The sequence below is a fragment of the Brienomyrus brachyistius genome, chromosome 9, assembly GCF_023856365.1.
Source record: "Brienomyrus brachyistius isolate T26 chromosome 9, BBRACH_0.4, whole genome shotgun sequence".
NCBI classification, from domain to species: domain Eukaryota; kingdom Metazoa; phylum Chordata; class Actinopteri; order Osteoglossiformes; family Mormyridae; genus Brienomyrus; species Brienomyrus brachyistius.
Genome location: NC_064541.1, coordinates 27596196 through 27617593, shown reverse-complemented (window position 1 = coordinate 27617593; position 21398 = coordinate 27596196). Strand labels below are relative to the sequence as shown.

Here is a 21398-nt window from a genome sequence, read left to right as displayed (position 1 = left end):
CTTTTTCTCACTTGGCACTCAAGGCAAAGGCGGCTATGATCTTATAAAGAATATAAAGTTCAGTTTTTATTTTCCCCTCCTGGCACCCCATCCTGTGAGCTTTCTGGAACTTTCCTCTGTTTTATTAAGGTCAGGGGGGCAGCTGGGGATATTGTGTTCAAGGAGCTGCACTTCCAAAATGTTAAAGTTAGGGTGATCAGCCTGAATTTGCTCATTGAGTATCTGGCTTGAAAAATGAGCAGAATTATTAACTCTGTAAGATACCTTGGACAAAAACATCTACTGGGCAGTTTAATACCATTTAAATGTCTTAAGGGGACTTTATTAATTGTTACAGGGCCTAAACCCCTCTTCCCCAAATGAACCTTTAAATATTTCCTTTAATCTCAGGTTCCTAGAGCACTGGTTTCAAACCCAGGTTCAATCCCTCAGGATTGAAAATGAACAGTCTTCCCTCCATAAACTGATTTAGCAAAAGCCATTGAGTGTATAAATGGCTGTAGTGCATTTGTTTAATTGTGCCTTTGAGCACAGCATTAAGTGTGTCCTTCGTTCTTGCCGTAGAACGGGAGGGGAATGAGAGCAGCTCTGTGGCAGCAGATACTCTAATGAACGCTACCCAGTTGGTTTGGCTTCCTTGGTATAGTCATTGTACGATCAGCTGAGTAGATTTAGGGAATGAGGTACTGTAAGGGAGATCTGACAGAGGTGATCAGGATAAAGCTGCACGTAAGCTCCACACGGTTAAGCTCCAGAATGTTCTCTTGTTTCGCATTGAGTCTTTGTTGAGTTTGTATATGCTTGCATTGTTTTTCCATTCAGTATTTTCAATTCAATTAACTTAAATTTTGTAGAGCGCATTTTCACATTTGTCTCTAAGCGCTTTACATTATCCCCGCCCAAAGTCCCCAGTGAGTAAGCCAGAGATGACAGGGGCAAGGAAAAACTCCCAAGAAGGAAGAAACCTTGGGAGGAACCAGACTCAAAGGGGGAGCCCATCCTCCAGGGGGCAGCAGGGGAAGTCAAATGAGCAAGATGGCAAGATCGCAAGATCCCAGTTTACACTGTCCCAGTTTCAAGACTTGAGTCTCAATTTAGGGGGGCGGGCAGGTGCTGGCAGGCAGGTGCTGGCAGGCAGGTGCTGGCAGGCAGGTGATGGCAAGCAGGTGCTGGCAGGCAGGTGATAGCAGGCAGGTGCTGGCAGGCAGGTGATGGAAGGCAGGTGCTGACAGGCAGGTGATGGCAGGCAGGTGCTGGCAGGCAGGTGGTGGCAGGCAGGTGATGGCAGGCAAGTGCTGGCAGGCAGGTGATGGCAGGCAGGTGATGGAAGGCAGGTGCTGGCAGGCAGGTGATGGCAGGCAGGTGCTGGCAGGCAGGTGATGGCAGGCAGGTGCTGGCGCTGTTTCTGATGGCAGGATGAACAGTGGAACAGCAGCAGGGAAAGAAGGAGAGACGTCACAGGGACAAAGGGGGGGGCGGGCCGGAAGGACATCACAGGTAGTAGAGGCATCACAGACAGCAGGGTAGGCAGGATATCTTAATTTTTTTGGGATCTTCAGTCTTCATTTTGCTTAACTGTGCCATGCAGCCCATGTGGCAGAACGCAGGCTCTAACCTGCCACAGACGTTCATTTGTAACCACTGGATGCCTGCATAAGTACCAAGCTAAATGTCCCGGCATGGCATATCACTCAGGCATTTCCAGTTAAGAGCCCTGATTACTAGCATAACAGAAGGGCCTCTCTGGGCTCTGCCCACTTGACCACGTCACCATATGGTCTGGCAGTTCATTTCTCGAACCACTGGGCAGCCCGCTCTACCGAGCGGGGGGGGCACAGGGCTGTCGTCCGTGTCACGGTGTCATCAAGTAAGTGCCGAGTGCTGGAATGTGGTTGCAAGGCCTGCGTTTATATCTCCTTGTTACCCGGTGGTCCTTTGCAGACCTAATGTGGCGTGGTGCAGACCATGTCTGGTCTAGCTAGCTACCAAGCCAGCACGACCATACCAGGAAAGAAAGGTAGCAAGGATTCATTGGACTGTAAGCCTTTATTATTGAAACACAAAATTTGGATATGAGCCCTAAGACAAAATGCATATGCAACAAACTACAAGTCTTATACTCCATCACCCCCAAAATCCCGTGAACAACTGAATGTGAGCATGCCTGATCCACCTCAACTTTTGCGAAATCTGCCAAACCGGCCTTGTTTAAACCCCAAAGGATGTCGGCTAATCGGGGCCAGCTGGGTCCGATCCGCTCATGGCATACTTTGGCCTGTGGCTGGCGGTCAGATGTTGCAGGTTCTCACAGTTATAGAAAGTGATTCTACTGTGAAGATAGTCCCCGGCATCTTTCTCAGGCGAACTTCGCAGACTCCGCAGTCCATGGGTTCAGAGTCGCCGGAGCACAAAGACGTTCGTAAACAGGATGTCAGGCTTTATTATACTGCCCAAGATAATGTCAGCTTTCCTCAGCCGAAACCTGCTTTGATTTCTGTGACCTTCCTGCATTATTCAAGTAAAAAAATATTATTTACATTCCAAACATCCATCCACTTTAAAATCGCTTATCCAGGTCAAATGGGTCCTGGTGTATTATTGCATTATGTGATATTATGCTGCTGTGTTTGGTTTTTCTGGACTGAATTCAGCTCAACACACGTTCTCGCAAACGCACAATGTTTCACGCAGAGATATGCTCACAGTGGTATTTACAAGTAATAGTGAAAATAATAATACATACTTATTTTATCAGTCAGAAATACCTGATAAGGCTGTAACCTGCTCATACCCATGCATCCATTTTGCCCAGTACTGTGTCTTGTCGTTGGATTATATTCTCGCACCGGATATGAGGCAGAGGGAATCCGGAATGAGATACCGCTCAATCGTGGGACTCCCATGCTGACACACTACGGGCAATTTAGACACTGCATGTTTTCGGAGTGTGGGAGGGAACTGGATGATCCAGAGGAGGAGCACAGCCACTAAGGAGAGAAGACAGGGGAGGGTCCCAAACGGCACCGAGGGCAGGAGTCACGCGTGAGACTGCAGTGGTCCTCACAGAGCCTCTGACACTGACAGACATACGTGCTTTATTTGTTATCTTAGATCGCTGGAAGAAAAACACTTTTTTTTTTTTTTTTACGAATCCGAAAGGCTGGTGTTTACCCAACTGAAACACACAGAGAGCAGACGTCGGTGATGCTCAAATAGTTTGTTAGTCTGTCTGGCTCCACAAAGCCTGTTGTTTCTGTGCTTGTCTACACGCATCATGAAGTCAGCGTAAACACAGACACACACACACACACACACAATAGTGAAGTTCCTATAGTTTGTAAGTTTTTCCAGCTCAGTGAAGTCTGTACTTTTTCTGCTTCTCTACATGCCTCAGGTCAGCAGCAAACAGCTTTAGACACTCATGCACACACACACACACACACACACACACACACATGCGCACTATATCTATGTTTCATTAAAAATGCCTTTTGTGAAGTGGAATTAGTCATGTAAGTTCATGCAGATGGAAGTAAAAACCATGTGAAGTGGATCCAGGGTGAGCTTTTGACAAAGCTGCCGCCCTCGTTTGCGTAATTATCAGACCGGACTCATCGTGAGAGCACTGGCAGAGAGAGGCGGTTTCGAGGAGGTCAGCATTCACAGACAATATCTCGCCCACAGGTCCAGAGTACGTCATGGATGCCTCACCAACAATATGTTATGCAACCAACTGTAAGTACATGTGTGTCTGTGCGTGTGTCTGTGTGTGTGTAATCTCAGCATGCAAACTCCGCACACAGAATCCCAGCAGAGACTCAAACCCGGGTCCCAGAGGTGTAAAGCAACAGTGCTAACCACTGGAACATGAACCATGTTCTAAACACTGAACCATGCTGCCCCATTTCCATTTTTAACAATCACTGTTTCCATTCCCTAACCACCATACCACCAGCGGTACTCCAACAGTATTACTCTACCAACAGTGCTCTTCCAGTGTTATTATACCACCGGTACTCTACCAGTGTTACAATACTAGTGTTACTATACCAGCAGTACTGTACCATTGATATTATACCACCAAAACTCTACCAGTGTTACACTACCAGTGTTACTATACCAGCAGTACTTATTCCATTGATACTATGCCACCAAAACTCTACCAGTGTTACACTACCAGTGTTACTATACCAGCAGTACTGATTCCATTGATACTATACCACCAAAACTCTACCAGTGTTACACTACCAGTGTTACACTACCAGTGTTACTATACCAGCAGTACTGTACCAGCTGCCTGGTTCCTTCTCTCATGTCTCCCTGAGAGAGTCCAGTTCAGACCACCTGGTTCCCATCAGACTGCAGAGTATGTTGGAAGAGTTACACAGTACTTTCCACGCTGATCGCGTTTCTGCCCTGTAGAGCCGAGGACTCTGCCTGTTAGCAGAATCTCAGAGGGCAGGTGACGTGGGGGTGAGAGCTGTTCATGGAATCCAAAACAAACTTTGGCGTCCAAGCGAACTGTTTCAAAAGGTACACTGTAGGCACAGCCAATCATGCGGCGCACACATTTCCAGCGGGCTGTGAATCATGCCTGTTACTCTGAGAACACTGTCAGTCTCATTTAGCTGTTCCTACAGCTTTTCAGGAAGTAGAGATGTCCTTAGACATGGTCTTCAGTGATGGTCTTTGCTGATTGTCCTTTGATGTATTCTTCAGTGATGGTCTGTGCTGATTGTCCTTAGACATGGTCTTCAGTGATTGTCTTTAATGATTGTCCTTTGATGTGGCATCAGTATGAGGCTCTGAGTACAGAGCTGTCACTGAGTAAACATATTTAGGTAGCGGCAAGATAGTTCATGATTACCTGCTGAGGCAAAGGCTTTCAAATCGTCCAGTAACTGCTATTTTCATATTTCCATTATGGAAACAATGAAGTTTGGGGCGGCAGATTTATGTACTGCATTCTCGAAGAAGCCTTAAAACTTCATAATTATACCGAAAAACCCCAAGTGTTAAATTTCATTAGCACCATTTTCTCCATGTCCTGGGGGCGATAGATGGAGGAGGGCGATGACAATTTTGGGAGGGAGAGTTAAGTGACTCTGCTTATCCCTGGATCATGATTAATGGTTTAAACGAATGCCTTCGACTCTTTCTCACCCACCAATGTCCATCCTCACTCCCCCCCAGCATCTATATATTCCATGATCCAACATTCCCAAAATTTATTTCTTTTCACATCTTTCATGAAATGGCAGTTTTTACTTCCCATTCCCACTGTTTTGTTGACTCTATCCGTAAGCGGGAACTGTAAGCCCTAAAATGGAGTGAGGGGGCTGAAATGGAAAGCCCCATCCCCAGTAAGTCTGCCAGTCCCTATCCTCCTTTTTTGCCCTAGAGACCCTCACCATCACCTTTCCTAGTTATGTTCCTAAGCCTGCCAGAAGACTGTAGCTGTGACTTCTTGGTCCCATTGCTTCTCCTGCCAGTTACCTGCATCCCCGGGAGTCCGATCTTCCTAGGATGAATTCGGCAAAAACAAAGGGTTTCCAGCTGCCTTTTTCCACCATCAGTTCCTATCTTTTTGACTTCTCTCTTCCTTGCCTCTTATTCTTTCCGATCCTAGTGATCTTTTAAGAGCGTTCTGTGAGCAGAATTGTTTTCCTGCCACAGACCATTTGGATTGGGCCTGGACAGCAAGCAGATGGCAGAATGTTTCAGCAATACCAGAGTGGGCCTGGCCCAGATTCCCTGGGACGGAGCACAATGGAGGCTCAGTAATGAGAGAATCTTTTTTGTCATTTTGGCAAAGTCAAGTCTGCAGTTTGTGATTTCAAGAGTCCTCAGCCGGAAACGAAGCACTTGCATGCCGCTCTCTAACTGCTCCACATGGAAGCCAGCTATTCTCATTGTTTATGCTTCTCAGCTTTGATCGAGGCCCCTGTGGTAATTTTTAATGAGTAGATGAGAAGGACAAGTGCCTTAGTCCAGAAACGACCATGAGTCCATAGTGTTTCTACCGGGCCTTTCTGGCAGTGTGCTTTTACAAAACATTGATGGAGTTCACAATGCATGTCCCTGCTGTTGACAGCTACTGTGGTGTGACTGCTACAGGTTTCACACCTGTCGGCCATGACAGGACCGTCTGGCCAATGTGTGCGCAGTAACCGTTGTATCCGAGTTCACTGGTGAAAATCTGCATTTGCCCGCTTTCCTGACTCCCTGTAGATGCAACAGAGATTTCAACCTTGCTGCATAACTAATGCATTAGTGCATGCATGGGACTGATGTACGTTGACTACTCAAGCAGGAACGTAAGGAGGGAGAGCAGTCAGATGGCCTGCTCCTGTCGGAGATCCATACCCTCCCCATACCCCCCCCCCCCCAGCTCAATCACCCACATGCTCCTTCTGCTGCTTCCAGCACAGGAAACTGCTCATACCACAACCCCAAGATTTCCCATGATCCTCTTGTAGATTACTATATGATTAGTGAGCTGTACTCCCCTATCCCCGCATCGTGCGTACGGTCACAGCAGCCCCGGTCCCAGTGGAGAGGCACTGTGGCACAAAACTGGACAGTGAAAATGTGCAGGACCGCAGCCTTGGAATGCTGGAATGTTCCACAAGCTGGAACACTCCCCCCCCCTTTTTCTGTCTACTTTGTTCTCTGTCTAAGCATGTTTTTGTCAAACCGGCATGAATGTGTGTCCCTAGTCCAGCCTTGTGTTTGGGATCACTTGAACAAAGGAGGCCTGGATCTGAAAGCCGGAAACCTCCTGAGCAGCGCCGTTCACGGGATGCCGGGTTTGGATCATGGGCACGTGCCGAAAAAACAAATGGATGAAAAGGGAGCGCAAGGAGAGTGCCGTTGGCAGTGGGTGGGGGATTCCTGTGCCCACATTCGACTAAGTCCTTTGTCTTTGGGGATGATCGTGAAGAGTCCTGCTAGAGTACGCCTTCTTATCGCAAAGGAACCACACCGTCAGTGGGAGCTGCTCTTTCTGTATCGAGCACAAACACGGTGGCCTGAAAATCCCCATAAACCGGATTTTGACGGGCTCTTAATATTCCCGACAGAAATAACGAAGCAATTAAATCGGCCGGCGTTGCTTCTCGCTCTTGCTCGGGAGCCGTTTGGGGATTTCTGTGATGTGACAGCAGATGTTCTGCGGCGGGCAGTGGTGCGGGTGTGCGGTGACAGCGAGCATTCCTGTTCACTGTCTCCAGCCCCCCCTCCATTGTCTTTTGACTTCTTCACCGACAGCAAGCTGGCCATTGGCAAGTTACCAGAAGAAGCTGAAACTCAAGTTTGGCACCTGAAATGGAGATCCACATCACAGGACTCTCGCATGACGGAGGCTCTGCCCGTTGAACCCTCAAACCATCCCATGGCCGAGCTGAGGAATCCTCTTTTACCGGCTGTTATGCACATCACCATGCGGAACCGCACCATCGCGATTTGAAACTCCTGTATTATTCATGCCCATTTCTTTGGCTTTCGTTTCTCTTTGACCCCAATTTGAAATGCACAAACCAGTGCCTTCTGTAAGTCTTCGCAGGTCTTTCAAAGCGCGAGGCCCCCACTAACTCAGCCGGCGGAGTACGGAGTAGCACGCGTCTCCTCAAACGCGGTACCTCCTGCCACTGGCTCTCTCCCACTTCTCGGTCCGTGTGTCTCCCTGAGCAGTGTGGCGCCCTCGCAGAGAGAGTCTTTCTCTCTCAATTCCACCCACGGCCCGGTAAGCGGTGAGCCGCCTGTGGATAGAGCTGCAGAGTGAGGACGGGGAGGGGAGGAGGGAGGAGGCGGGGGAATGGAGTCAGTCTCTGAATATGAGCCCATATTTATCCCTGGGCCTCCTCATCAGAGCCGGAGCCACCGTGACACAGCAGGGGTTGAAGGTGTGTTTTAGCCCTTCAATGCGCCTTAATCCCAGTGATGGGGATTCTGAGGTACAGACAGTTTTAATCAACGTCTTGTTAGCTGGTGCACCTGTTGCCGTCTCATTAAACCAGCCAGTGATCGACAGCACCATACAGTCCCAGCATCTGTGGCTTTGAAAGTAACCATTCCCTCTCCACACTATTTTAGTTCAGTGTTTCCCAACACGGTTCTCTGGGACCCCCCAGACAGGTCATGTTTTTTTCCCTAACTGGAGAGGGAGAAAAAATGTGGACTGTCTGTGAGGAAGCAAAATTGTGGACTGTCTGTGAGGAAGCAAAATTGTGGACTGTCTGTGAGGAAGCAAAATTGTGGACTGTCTGGGGGTCCCTGAAGGCCAGCTTTGGTTGAATATTTCTTTGTAGGGCTCAAAAAAAAACATGGACGATGCTTATGCGCTACTGTCTTCACTGACGGCCCCGGGAGATTAGTCTCCACCAGCTCGAGCTGTATTTTGGAAAAGCATGCTGCGAGAATGACGGCACGTTTCCGATGCCTGTTTGGACTCGCAGCGGATTCAAAGACGGAGTGCAGGCTACCTGCTGAAGGAGCATCAGACCCTCAGCCAGATCCTACAGCGAAGATAAGACACTGCAGAATAACTTCAGCTGTAGTGAGGAGGACTTGCTCATGTTTGTGGTGGCGTCGTTGCTGCATTGACGTGCCGACTGCACTTAGGGTGGCCTGACATTAACCGTGTAATTTATCACCAGGGCAGCACTATGTGCTACGTTGTGCCAGTAGCTAAGACATCACTACAGGCGTGCATTTAATCTTCAGCTGGTAAGAGGAGTGCCATTTTGTCCATCTGTTTTCCTTAACTGCTTAACTGGTATAAGGTCGCAGCAAGCCTGGAGCCTGTCCCAGTCAGCACTGGGCAGGAGGCACCCTGGACAGGATGTCAGACCATCACAGGCTCTCCCATACTATGGATGACGTAGAGATGCACCTCAGTGTACATTTTTGGGCTGCACACACACACACACACACACAGGCAAACACGGGGAGAACATGCAAACTCCAGACCAAGAGCTGGGACAGGAAGTGACCTCGCAGGCTGGGATGCCATCCACCGGTCACCTACGCTGTCCTAATAACACCTTACATGAAGTATATTGCATCAAGGTAGAGTTGTTTTTGTCATTTTCAGCCCATGAGGCTGGTTAATTTGACCTGCTTTAGTGAAAAATGACGAAGGATAAAATTAAAGTTAAATATCACTTGCGTTACTTGGTTAATGGTGAGCTAGCTGGTATATATTTTTTGTCAGGAGTCAGGTGATTTTGCTGTCTCCTGTGATCTTCATAGTAAGGTGGCGCGGTGCTTTTCCGGGTCCTGGGTTTGAAGCATCACGCAGCTCGGGCGACCCGAACAGCACGAACGGCGAATGAGCGTCGCGTGCAGGTGGCGAGTTGAAGCTCCTCTTTATCCAGAAATGTCAATTTACTGCGAGGAAGAGGAGCATGTCTGACGAGCGCCGAGCAGACATATCAAGGCCGCTTTCCGTAAGCCCGACCTGCGTTGCTCCGCGTCCAGCAGCCCACGTCAGTACAGCAAGCGGGTGTGTAAAAGTCATTTTCGAGTGGCATCTGCAACCTCCATTTACTCCCGAATGTGGAAAACGATTTTAGCCGCCTGGTGCCTGATATCCTGTCTGAAGTCTGTTTGTTTTTCTGACTACCTGAGGACTGCCAGCACCCCCCTACCCTGCCAGAATCTTTCATTTATTCACATCTACTCAGATTTGAGGAGAAGCGACACAGAAACCTGGTGAAAATACCTGAAGGAGAAAATACCTGCCCTAGCTGCCAGTGCGCCACAAGGGGGCGCCGGCTGAAACTTCTGAGTTTGCAGTGTGTGCGTGTTTGAGTTGGCGTCCTGACTTTGGAGGTGGTGGACCCTGAAGGAGACCCGAACCCCATCCTCTCTTTTTTTGCGTCCTTTTCTGCTACTGCCTTACTGCTGCTGCTGATATCAGTCAGCCAAGTTTATCGCGGGAATGGTTGCCGCTTTTCCACGGCCGGGTTAACTGCGCTGAGATCTTGCGCTTTTAAATTCCTGTCAACTGGTTGACCTTTAAACCAGGTCTCATGGTGTATTTATATATGGCTTCTGACTGTATCTGTTGTGCATTGGAATTCACCGCCGCCTTCTGGTGATGACCTTGCAGACTTAGGCGCTCCGTGTTCTTCAAGTTTCTTACGGTGCTGCCGGAATGTGAAACGCGCAGTCGATGTCTTCCGTAGGGGATCTTTTCAGTGGTAACCCAAACACGCAGGAACACAGGCAAATAGAGACACAGCCCTGAATCTACAAACTCTCAATCGTGTTTGATGTCTCCTTGTTTTTTGATATGGAGTTGACCACCCGCCCACCCCAAGAAAAGGAAAGAAAATAGATCGGTCTGCTCTTCTTCCAGCTCAATAGCGCAACTGTGTGGCTCGGCGAGACCAAGCGAGCCACCGCTATCTAATAGGAAGACGTGAGATCATGCTGCCCTCTGCTGGTCTGCAGAGTCTTGCTCAGTCTGCTGTCACCAGTCTGTTTGTTAGCCAGTCTAGGGCTGACATTAATCAGCGACCGTGGATACGCCGTGCAGTGGGGACGTGAGAGTCACACTGACGACAGCTCTCAGTATTTAGGTGCAGTCAATAAAAACTACACTTGGCACGCACAAGGAAGCACACGCCTACACACGCATGCATTGCGAGTACTGCGGCGACCCTGGGCTCCTTTCATGCCACTGAGTTTCGTGTGTTCCGTATGAGGGCGATGACTGACATCTGACCCGGTTCTGCATGCCAATCCCGGCCCGTTCCTGTACTCTCACGTTGGCAGTCAGCCGTAGCCAATCGCTCTCAGCATTTCAGCCCGATATTCATTATATCTGTGGAAAACGTGGTGCGTCTTCCATAAGCTGCTACTACAGCTGCGGTTTGCCTTTAAAATAAACACCCGCGGAATATATATTTAAATACATTTAAAGGCTAAGTGAGCCATGCGTCATTTCCAGAACTCTACACAGAACAAGTGTTAGGGTGGCATTAAATCATCCGTCCACTCGAGGAGGCCTGGAAGAAGAATGTACCTCCCTGGCATCTCTGATATGAGGAGTTCTACCAGGACCGTGTAGGACGATGATTCCCCCATGTGAACAGGAACGGCACATCATGGCCCACCCACAGCAACATCCACGCACATACAGACCTTCCTAAGCATTCACAGCCCTCAATTACTCACCCACACACAGCCTGAAACACACAGAGCTCCTTTGTCCATTACGAGAGGATAAGCAGACCACTTAGCCTGTTGTTCAGACTAATTTTGCACAGTGAGCTGGCATTTACCTGCCATTAGATGGCGATAGAGCCAGCTGTTCCCCGTCTACACTGAATGCGCAGCTGTGGCTATAGGCAGACGTATGACTAGAGCTTCTCAGCCAATATCATTTACCGAATTGCAAGCACAGAAATTAAAATATTACTTATGGAGTCATAATGGAGTGAAATAAAATGAGAGTTTCAGAAACAACAGTTTGGTTCTGATGACTTTCAGTGTCTTGAAACCACATATCCTGATTGATATGATGTCATGCACATGCTGTCCCCTGGGGGCGGGGCTGCATGCTGTCCCCTGGGGGCGGGGCTCCATGCTGTCCTCTGGGGGCGGGGCTCCATGCTGTCCTCTGGGTGGGGGGGGGGGGGGGCTCTATGCTGTCCTCTGTCCCAGGCCATCACAGGTGTTCTCCTTCTCTCTCACCAGGGTGCTGTGATCACACCCGCCATGGAACACACCATGTCCATGCAGCCGGCCAGCCTGATTGGGCCCCTGACCCAGCAGATGAACCATCTCTCTCTGGGCACTACAGGAACTGTGAGTATCATGCTGGAGATAAACTGTGTGACTGTCCGGCAGCCCACTCTTCCACACCTGCAGATGAGATTTCCGGGGTCTAGCTCTGGCTCTGGTCCTCAAGGGGCACTTTCTGGGGTCACGTTGACCCTGCGGCGGCTGGCAGGTTGCATTAGAGAAGGGTGGCGGAGCAGCTGTTTAATGAGAGCTGGGCTTTCTGTACCTCCAGTCAGACATTGACTTACATCTGCTTCTGTCCAAATAATTATTCAGCAGAGTAATTAACAACTGTGGTAGAGTAAAGAGCAGCATGCACTCTTTCTCCCAAGGAGCACCTGACCCCATCCACGTTCATGACTTTCTAAATATTATTAAGGATGGACTCACCTTCAGCACATTTGGTCACAGCGCAGTGTTTTTCCCCTGTCTGGGTGGGTGTTATGAGCTTTTGGTCAAACTGACTTCCTTCTGAGAGAGCTGAACTGGGGCGGGGGCGATACCTGTTCGAAGTTATAAAGCAGGCCGACGTAGCGATGGTTCTGGGAAAGGCTCGGTGGCGCCAACACAAACATCAGGCCAGGCCTGCCTTCTCGCTGAGCAGAGGTGGACCACGAGCGCCTGCTGCTTGGCTTATACTGTGGAGACTTACATAGCTGTACCGTTGCCTTTCACGCAAGTCTGTTCGCCTTACTCCCGCTGCCAGTTTGTTAGGATACCAGGTTTGGCTGCGAGCCAAATGTAAAAGCCCTCAAGAATCCTCAGAGCATCCGGAGTATCTGTGGAACCGCATCCCAGCAGCTGTGCCCCGTTCCTGCCTCCTAATACGCCACCGCCGGAATATAACCGCGATTCCCTTGGGCTGTGACTCTGTGAGTCTCCAGAAAGCTCTACTGCCACTTTCTTCTACTTTCCTTTCCTGCGAAAGGACCAGAAGAAAGCCGTGAAAAAGGGAAGCTGTTCTTCTCTCCCCACGCCTCTCCCTCCCTCATTTCCCGCTACACCTTCACCTCCCATGTCCCATCTGGGAAGCTGATGTTCCTTCAGCATTGCCATCACATCCCAACGGGATGCCCTACTGTGCTCCTGAGCTTGTTTTTTCCTTAGCGTTCCGCTGCTGCTCCCAGGGACTCGGGGTGTTGTCCGCTGTCTGCTCACCACACCGATCATGGGCTATTTTGTTGTTGTTATGGAGCCATGACCTTCAGAGAGCTGCCGCTCCTTCCCTGTGTGGAGAGAGCAGAAGAAGAGGGTTCTTTATTTGAACGTCGACCGTCCGTAAGGGAAGGGATCAAGCCCCGAGCCGGAGAGAACTATAAGCAGTCTGATCTGACGGAGAACATACAGCCTAAGGCAGCCTCGCCAACTCGTGTTTAACGTGTGATGGTGGCAGCCATCTTCTCACCTTGTCTTTCACTCTGAGGACATCCCACACACACACACACACACACACACTCTATTGCTTGTTGTTCCTTGATACCAGCATATGGTGTTGGCTTCCATGCATACAACTGTCAGTGCTGCACTGTTACTCAGCAAGGATCCCCCCCTGTGTCCGACTGGCGTAAGAACCTGTCGCATCCTGGGACTCGTTTTAACCCCCCCTACCTAAATCCGGCTGTCGTCGAATAGCCCGTTCCTGTCTGTACTGGCTTCCTCCCTTCCTGCCACCCCCATGTTTGCAGAAGAAGATGTTTTAATCCCTTGCTTAGCCGAGGTTGTTTCTGCAACCCGATGTCAGTAAGGTTGGTTAGAGCTTAGTTGGGTGGTTAGTTAGGGGCCGGTCTCGAGAGATCTCTTCTGTAAGTTTGCTTGCATCTGCGGTGATCTCTCTCATGCATTTCCATAGGCACCTGTGACAGACAGACACACAACAAGAGAAAGACTGGATTTCATTTGTTGCCATTAACAACCTGTCATCCAGTGATGCTTTATGGGAAATTGCCAGCTGTCAAACTAGGGTTCCATTACAGCGCTTCTTTATATTGCTTTTGGTTGATTTCTTAGCTACCGAGCCCAAAAGTCACCCTATCTTACTTGTAAAAGAGAATTAATGACAAGCAGCTCAGCCAATAGGAACAGTTCTCTTAGTCCTCCTTCCACCAATGACAACACTTCTGTCCATTTAAAGACTAAGGAAGCTTCATTGAAACTGCTTGGTCAATGGCGGCTAGATCTTTTCTCCTGTGCTGTATCGACCTTTGAGCTTGAAGCCAAGCCAGCTTGTGCCCCTTGGGTGTTGGGCCTGTATGTGAAGATCTCACCCAGGTTCCACCCAGAGACAGGAAGGTAGCCTCCAGGTACATCAAGCAGCCCTCTGATCTTCTGCAGCCTCGCAGCGGGGGCGTGTGGATGTTTCTGTACTTGGGTGATTATTTTTAGTACGCGGGGGGAGCACTCAGAACCCGCACACTGACTTTAAGATCCACACAGCAGCGAAAACAGGAATTGTTTTATTCAGAAATAGTGCAGGCTCAGGAAATGCCATTTCTGCAAGATGGGAAAATGCAGAGAAAACAACAGGGGAGGCGGATGAGTGGAGGGGGGGGGCATGTGTGTGGCTCGGCATGCTGAGGTGAGAGAGGACAAAAAGCGGAATGTTAACAGTGATCAATGCAGGGGTGCACAACTGACAGATTCCACTCCGGACCTAACAGTATAATCGTGACCATGAGAATGACACCCCCCCATCAGCTACCCTCCAACCCCCCCCCCCCCCCCCCCACCCCAAACCGTGTGGCTGATGGACCTCGGGGAGAAATAATTACACCTGTTAAAAGGAATCCAGTCACCTGCCTGACCATACCCAGAGGTCCTTAAGCCACGCCCCCAAACACGCACTAGGCCCCCCATACATACACTGGCATTTCCACAGGCAATATGAAAATCAACATTTTCCTGTCCTTATTTTTTCTCGTCCTTCCAACTTGGCTCCAGAATGGTCTCCTTGAAGCTGCCGTCTCCCGCGCCCTGTTGCTCCTGCCATAAAGCGATGCCATAATGATACGGATGCATCTTGCGAACTTCGGTAGCGTGGCCCGGAGTCGCCATGGGGGGGAGGGATCCGGCCGCCAACAAACCGTAAAGGAAATCGCTCCTCACGGCTGTGGGGAAATGTGTGCTGTAACAGCGAGGCCGTGAGCGTGGCCTCCAAACACCCGTAGAACGATTCTTCCAGCGATCCGAGGCTTTGATTTTTCTGGGGTCAAAGGGCAAGTATCACAGGACATCAGTATAACTACCGCAATCAGACTCCTGTCTGTAGTGCAGCTGTACGTCTATGACTGCGCAGAACATCTGTAGCTCACTGTTAAATTCCTCCGACTGCATGCTCTGCACTGGTGTGACAAATGAAACACTAAACATGCGACTTGTGAGTTTGTAGGAATTTTGTTTCTAGGTATTTGAGTTGGCAGTGACTTGCTGTCAGTGTGCAGGATGCCCCAGTGGACTGTCTCACAGCGTATTACTGTACGAGTAACTGTAAACAGGATAACACCTCTTATAGTATTACTGTCATATTTATTTTCTTTAAAATCACAATAGAATGTTGAAAACGTCTGATGCTCACAAACAGACTTCAGGTTCACTGGAACTGGCTTTATAGTTGCACGATTGGACAGAGCACAGACGAAACGCGCTCCAGAACGGGAGTTCTGTTCCAGTTAAGCTGGAAACAGGCAGCTGCCTGGGTTTGGGCCCACTGACTTCACAGGGTGGTTGGGCGGGGGGGGGGGGGGGGGGGGGGTTCCGGGATTTTGGGGGGAACTCAAGTGCCCTGGAACTGGAATCAGTGCAAAGAGATTGAAACCAAAACCAAAGATACAAAAAACAGGATTATGAGCATGAGACTGAAAGACAAAACTTGATAAATAGGTTATGAAACGAAGCCTTCAAACACGTCACAGGAGACAAGAGCACAAAGTCTCAACAAGAAGCTGACTGCTCAGTTTATATCGAACCTGGGGCTTGTGGTTTTAATTAAGTCCCTGGGGACACGACTGTATGGCGTTGGTCCATGTTGCTAAGTTGTGTGCGATCCTCAGCTCACCACTGCCCCCTGATGGTGCTGTCTCTCTGTTGCAGTACATGACCGCTGCGGCCGCAGCTGCACCTATGCAAGGGACGTACATTCCCCAGTACACTCCTGTGCCTCCTTCCGCCGTCCCAGTCGAAGTAAGTGTGCTGTGCCGACCTCCGCCCTCTGACCTTTCACCTCTCCCATATCTGCCGTGTGTCTCTGGGACAGCCAGCGGCCTCAGAGGCATCTCACCCCAACACACATCTTCTTTTAAGAAAACCATGTTTGCATTTTACATGATAACTATATATTGAGGTTATTTTCTCAGACAGTTGCTAAGGTGAGGTGATGCTCCTAAACTTTGCTGTTGAAGAAGAACGTTTTATGTGTGACAACAGCGAGCATCTCTGGAGGCTTACTGAATAACCCCCCCCCCCAGCATGAGAACTCTGAGGAGGTGCTGCTCTGTTTTACTTGGTCTGGTTTGTAAATCAGTACCATCCGGTTGTTCCTGGCGTAACAAAACTGCAAGCTCTGCTGCCTGGCCACCCCCCCCACCCCCACCCCCCCGGAATACCCTGATGCTCTTCCATCTGTGGGAATATCTTTACGTTTCTTCATGTCTCATCTCCATGGAAACATCCTAGTGCTCTTCCATCTCTGTGGGGATGTGTTGGTGTTTTCTCATTATGCCTCAGTCAGGCCAGTAGGGGGCGCTGGCAGAGTGTGGCACGGAGTTCACTTATGACAGCTTTCCAGATGGTGCTGTGGCTGTCATGACCTTTGCCATCAGACAATAAAAAGAAGTTTCATTCTTTTTTTTCTGAACGATGAAGAGAATCTTGTTTCAGAATCCTTAGTCATCTCCACCTTCTGTCAGCTGTTTTGATCTCTGATGCAGTTCCTTTCTCCGTTTATGGAGTGGAGCCACTTAAATACACTCTAGATTACCATGCTGTTGTGGCTGACAGTCCACTAGGGGCCGCATCAACACTCCCAAAGTGCTTGTTTTTCCACCTGATCTGAATATTTAGTTTTCTGATACCTACATGATACTGATAGGTGAGACTATTACAGTCTGAGAGGTTGTATTAGATGTACAGCAGCATGTACCACAGCTAGAAGGGAGAGGGTTTCTAGCTTCTAACATAGAACCATAAACCCAGGAAAAACCAGCCCTCGCCAGGCCAAAACTATTTTAGCTAAAAGGTGCTGCCCTCTAGCAGATGGGAGGACTCGTAACAAATGTACTGTAAACTTAGCCAGATGCACATCGTCCCTGCCAGGCAGCATTCCCTGATAAGGTACACTGACAAAGCTCAGACTAACATGAGATGTTTCTCAGTAACGGCTTAGCGAGAGACAGGTGCAGAGCCTTAAAACAGCATAGCAAGCCATCCCAGAATAATCTCACAGGAGTCTTATGAACCTCTCCTATAAGAAGGGATAGATGTGACACATTTCCCATGATTCCTGAGTGATATAGTCCCTTTTTAAGGGAAACTTGGTAGGGCTTCACTTTTCTCAGTGCAGGACAGGTAGTCGTATAAGTTTGGGGGGGAGTGACCCCCATAACCTCATCCCTGTGCAGGGAGTGGTGGCAGATGCCTCGCCCCAGACAGTGACCCCCTCCTCGCAGGACGCTGGCGGTACGCAGCCCCCGCTGCAGGTGGAGAACGCCACTGATCATGCGTCCGTCTACTCCTACCAACAGTCGAAGTGAGTATTTGCAAACACACAGGTGATGGATGCAGTATCTGAGCCCAGAATCAAAAAGCCCGTTTGCACGCTATTCCGCCTTCATACCTCATGGCATAGCAGCCAAGAGCATCCCTCCCACCCCAGGCCTGGTTAATTTATTTGCTGCCATAGCCCAGCTCCCGTCGCCAGTGATGCAGATTGGAATCGACAGCTCCCTTAATTAGCGCTGGCATGCCGGAGAGCCCCCCCTCCCCCCCCCCTCCACCGGCCCCCACATCGATCCCGGCTGCCGTCTCGCTAACGAGACGTGATGCACGGCAGTCATGGTGACCTTCACTTCGCCCGCTTCCATTACACTGTCACAGTGGTTTACGCTGCGATTTATTAAAGGGTGCCAAGGTCGCTCCCCTGCGATCGATTAATACTTGACTTTGATATTTTAATTTAACACGCCTATGGAGCAGAGGCCCTGTTCCAGGCTTAGCCCGCCCGGACAGGCTCTGTGCTGTGCCCTGTACAGAACTCCATCCTGGGTCTCGGACCCAAGACTCTCGGGTCAGGATTAACTCATTAGCCACTGTAGCTCCTGCCATCCAATCACAGTGCTCAAACCCGGAGTCAATGGCTTAACTAAAACAAAAAAGACTAATTTTAGGCAACATGTATAAAAGTTTCCAGATTAAGCATATTAGGACCACTGAGCTTTCCTTAGGCAAAGAAATTGGTTTTCTTTGTCCCTGTGACCCTGCCCAGAATCAGTAGTTGGATGGATGGATGGATGGATGGATGGATGGATGTGGTTATTTTCTGTCTCATAATCCACTTTATATAATATGGTAATTAATTCTGCCATCATAATGTTCACATTTTATGTTAAAATGCTTTGTATCTTAAGGTTTGCAGCCCTTAAATTGGTGCCTAGCAGAGAAAAGTCGAGATGTTGTGTGTATTTGGTCAATGCTGAGAAGTCGTTCTCACCTGCTGTCTCTCCCTCTCCCCTCCCAGATAACACGGGACAGAGGGGCATTACCTGGGACTGCATTGCCTTGAGTTGGGGGGAGGGGGTGCTGGGGAGGGCTGCACAGCCCCCAAAAGGACACTTCTTCATTTTCCACGGGGCCCGGCCAAGGAGGTTTGTGATGGGCAGAGCCGTGAGCTGCAGTCTAGTAGCCTGAAAGCCTCAAAAAGGCTGAATTTTTTTCTTCACAAAATTTCCTGAATAAAAAATAGAAAATATATAAAAAAAAAAAAAGAAAAAAAAAAGAACGTGCTGGTAGGTTTCAGAGGCGGTGAGGTTTTATAAATTAGGAGAGGAAGCCAGTTTGAGAAAAGTTGTCTTCCTCTGATATTAAACTACTCTTCCTTTTCATTTTTTATTACTTGTGTTAAACTTTAGTTTTCTAGAGAACTTTAGCTACGTTTTTTTCTTGAATCTTTATTGCCTTAATTTCAAGGACGTCAGAGACTTTTCCGGAAGCGATCAGTCACACGTCTTGTTAAAAAAAAAAAAAAAAAATCTAATGAATGAAAGTCGCTTGGACCAATTGAATGGTACAAGATATTAAACAGAGATGAGCTGAGAGAGATTGAAAAAATACTGAATAAGCTGTACAGATTTAAAAGAGGAGTTGTTTCTTTGTTAGAAGTGAACTTTATTCATCAGTGGCAACCAGGAAGCTTATGGTGGGGCGTGTGGGGGGACAAACGGCCATCTTGGACTCGGAGATTTCCAGAACAGGGAACAGTTGCAGCGTCAGCATAACGTGGCCTGTCGCAAAGCGTGCAGAACGTTTCTTCTCTTTTTAAGTTTGTTTTTATTTCACTTTATGCGGCAGAACTGCTATCGACGGCATTAGTGCTTTTTACCTGCGACCTTTTTTAAGAGCTACATGATGTTTTTAGCCTGCGTTGCTTGTCACATTGCAAAAAAGAAAAAAAAAAACTAATGAAAGTAAATAAAAGCTAAAAGGAATTGAAAAAAAAAGCTAAATCAGCAAACTGCAGATGTAGATAGAAGCTTATGGTTAAAACCTATTTGTGCAAAAGCAATAGCTAAAAGAAATTGTTGACAATTTCTGTAGTTTTTTCTTAGTTGTGAATCAAATGCAGGCTGTGGATGGCCTATTTTATACCAAAGATGAAGATACACCCAGAAGTGATGAGGAGGAGAAAGAGGTTTTTACTTTAAGTATTTTTTTATTATTATTTTGTTGTTCTCCTTGTTGTCTGTGTTCCTGTTTTTTTTTTTTAAACCTTGACCTAGATGGCCGGACCGGAGGCTCGTTCCCGATCTAGGTTTATACTACCTTCCACTGGCGGTTTGTGGCGATGGCACCAGGCCCTGAGTCCAGCAGAGCCAGAGTATAGCTAGAGTATAGCCAGAGTACAGCCGGGTGTGGACGGAGTGTGCTGCTGTTGGGTGGGTTGGGATGGGGGTGGTCAGGGGAAGGGACAGTCACTCCACGCTACGGGACAATCACCGGGGATTTTAACACCAAGGGTGCGCGCCTTGTGTGCCTCCCTGCGACCTCCCCGTCCCCTTGGCTAGCCGGTGTTGGACAGCCACTTACAGCTGCATAGGAAACCCCCTCCCCCCACCTCCACCCTAACCCCCCGCCCCCCCCCCCCCCCCCCCGGCTTCGTCATGATTCATTTCTTAAAAACACAAGCTTTTCCACCTCTGTCAGAGAGAGAAACTGTCCAGGGTTCACCTCTGTGTATTTAAATTGTACGTCAGCTACCTCATCTTTTCCCATCCTTACGTTCTAAGGAAATACTCGGTAATGAGAACAGCGCATTCCCGCTGTCTGGTTAGCTTAGCTCTGGGGCAGCGGAAGGCTGCCCATCAGTGTGGGACTTCCTGCTATTGCCCCTTCACCACCTCCAGGCAGGTGACTTTATTTCCCGAGGCTCGTCCTCACGCCCCAGTACTGATGTCGCTCTCTACAGCGCTCGCCTGCTTCCTCCTAATTAGGCTCTTCTGAAACAATGCCACCCAGCGCCCGCTTTGCCTGAGGCCGGCGCAGGCTGGCTGGAAAGCGTCTTGACGGGATTCCGAGGCGTCTCCTGGAGATGGGCACCGGGTCCCTAAAGCGCCGCTCTCCTAGCCAACCGCAAGCAACTCCCTACCTGCTTCGCTGTGCTTTCACCTTGTGGAGGACGAGGTCCGCTCGTCATGTACGTTACAGGAGTTTGAACAATCACGGCCCTCTTCTAAGCAGAGGACCGCAGCAGGAGAAAGGAACACACCAGCTCTTTGCAAGGCACGATGGGTAGGAGAGAGATTGTGTGAGATGTTCTGAGTAGCTGACTCTGAGACATGCAGTCGAATACTACAGTTAAATCGTTTCTCGAGTGCCTTGTTCCGAAGCTTTACGATCGATTCTCCTAATTTTAAAATGCAAAAAGCACACGCACTCACACTCGCAGCTGTAGAGGGGGTTTTGTATTGCTGTACTAGCCGATCTTTCACTTTCATTTTTTTCTTTTACAAAAGGTGCTAAGACAGAGGTGGTTCATGTCTCATAAGGAACTAGAGCTCACAAGCTTAATGACACCGTGTACCATTAATGTATTTTAACACACAGTGATGTATGTCAATGATTAGTGATCAAATATTTATGAATAGCTACACCATCAGGTGAAGGTGCAGCTAAAATCGACATTACATATGACCACTTACAGCGGCAATAATTCCTGACTTTTTGATGTATCTTGGTGACTGTCACAGTGATTGTCCAAACTCCTGCAGCATTGACAGACGGCTTAATAACCTCGGAAATGCATCAATTCTGGCCTAGTAACGAAGAGTCATGCAGGACCTGTAAATCAGAACCATTTTCAAGGAGGAGGTGGTCTCTGCTCGAAAAAATAATTTGAAAAG

The 21398-nt window shown here is 48.8% G+C and overlaps 1 protein-coding gene across 1 annotated transcript in view; it reads left to right on the top strand.

Moving 5' to 3' along the window:
• Window positions 1-19532, top strand: part of LOC125748586 (RNA-binding motif, single-stranded-interacting protein 3-like) — a 157891-nt gene extending 138359 nt beyond the window's left edge. The window contains 5 exon segments of the mRNA XM_049024886.1: window positions 3685-3735; window positions 11707-11817; window positions 15880-15969; window positions 17406-17533; window positions 18521-19532. Of these exon segments, the coding sequence (XP_048880843.1) occupies window positions 3685-3735; window positions 11707-11817; window positions 15880-15969; window positions 17406-17533; window positions 18521-18524 (384 nt within the window). The 3' untranslated portion in view covers window positions 18525-19532.
• The last annotated feature ends 1866 nt before the right edge of the window (window positions 19533-21398 follow it).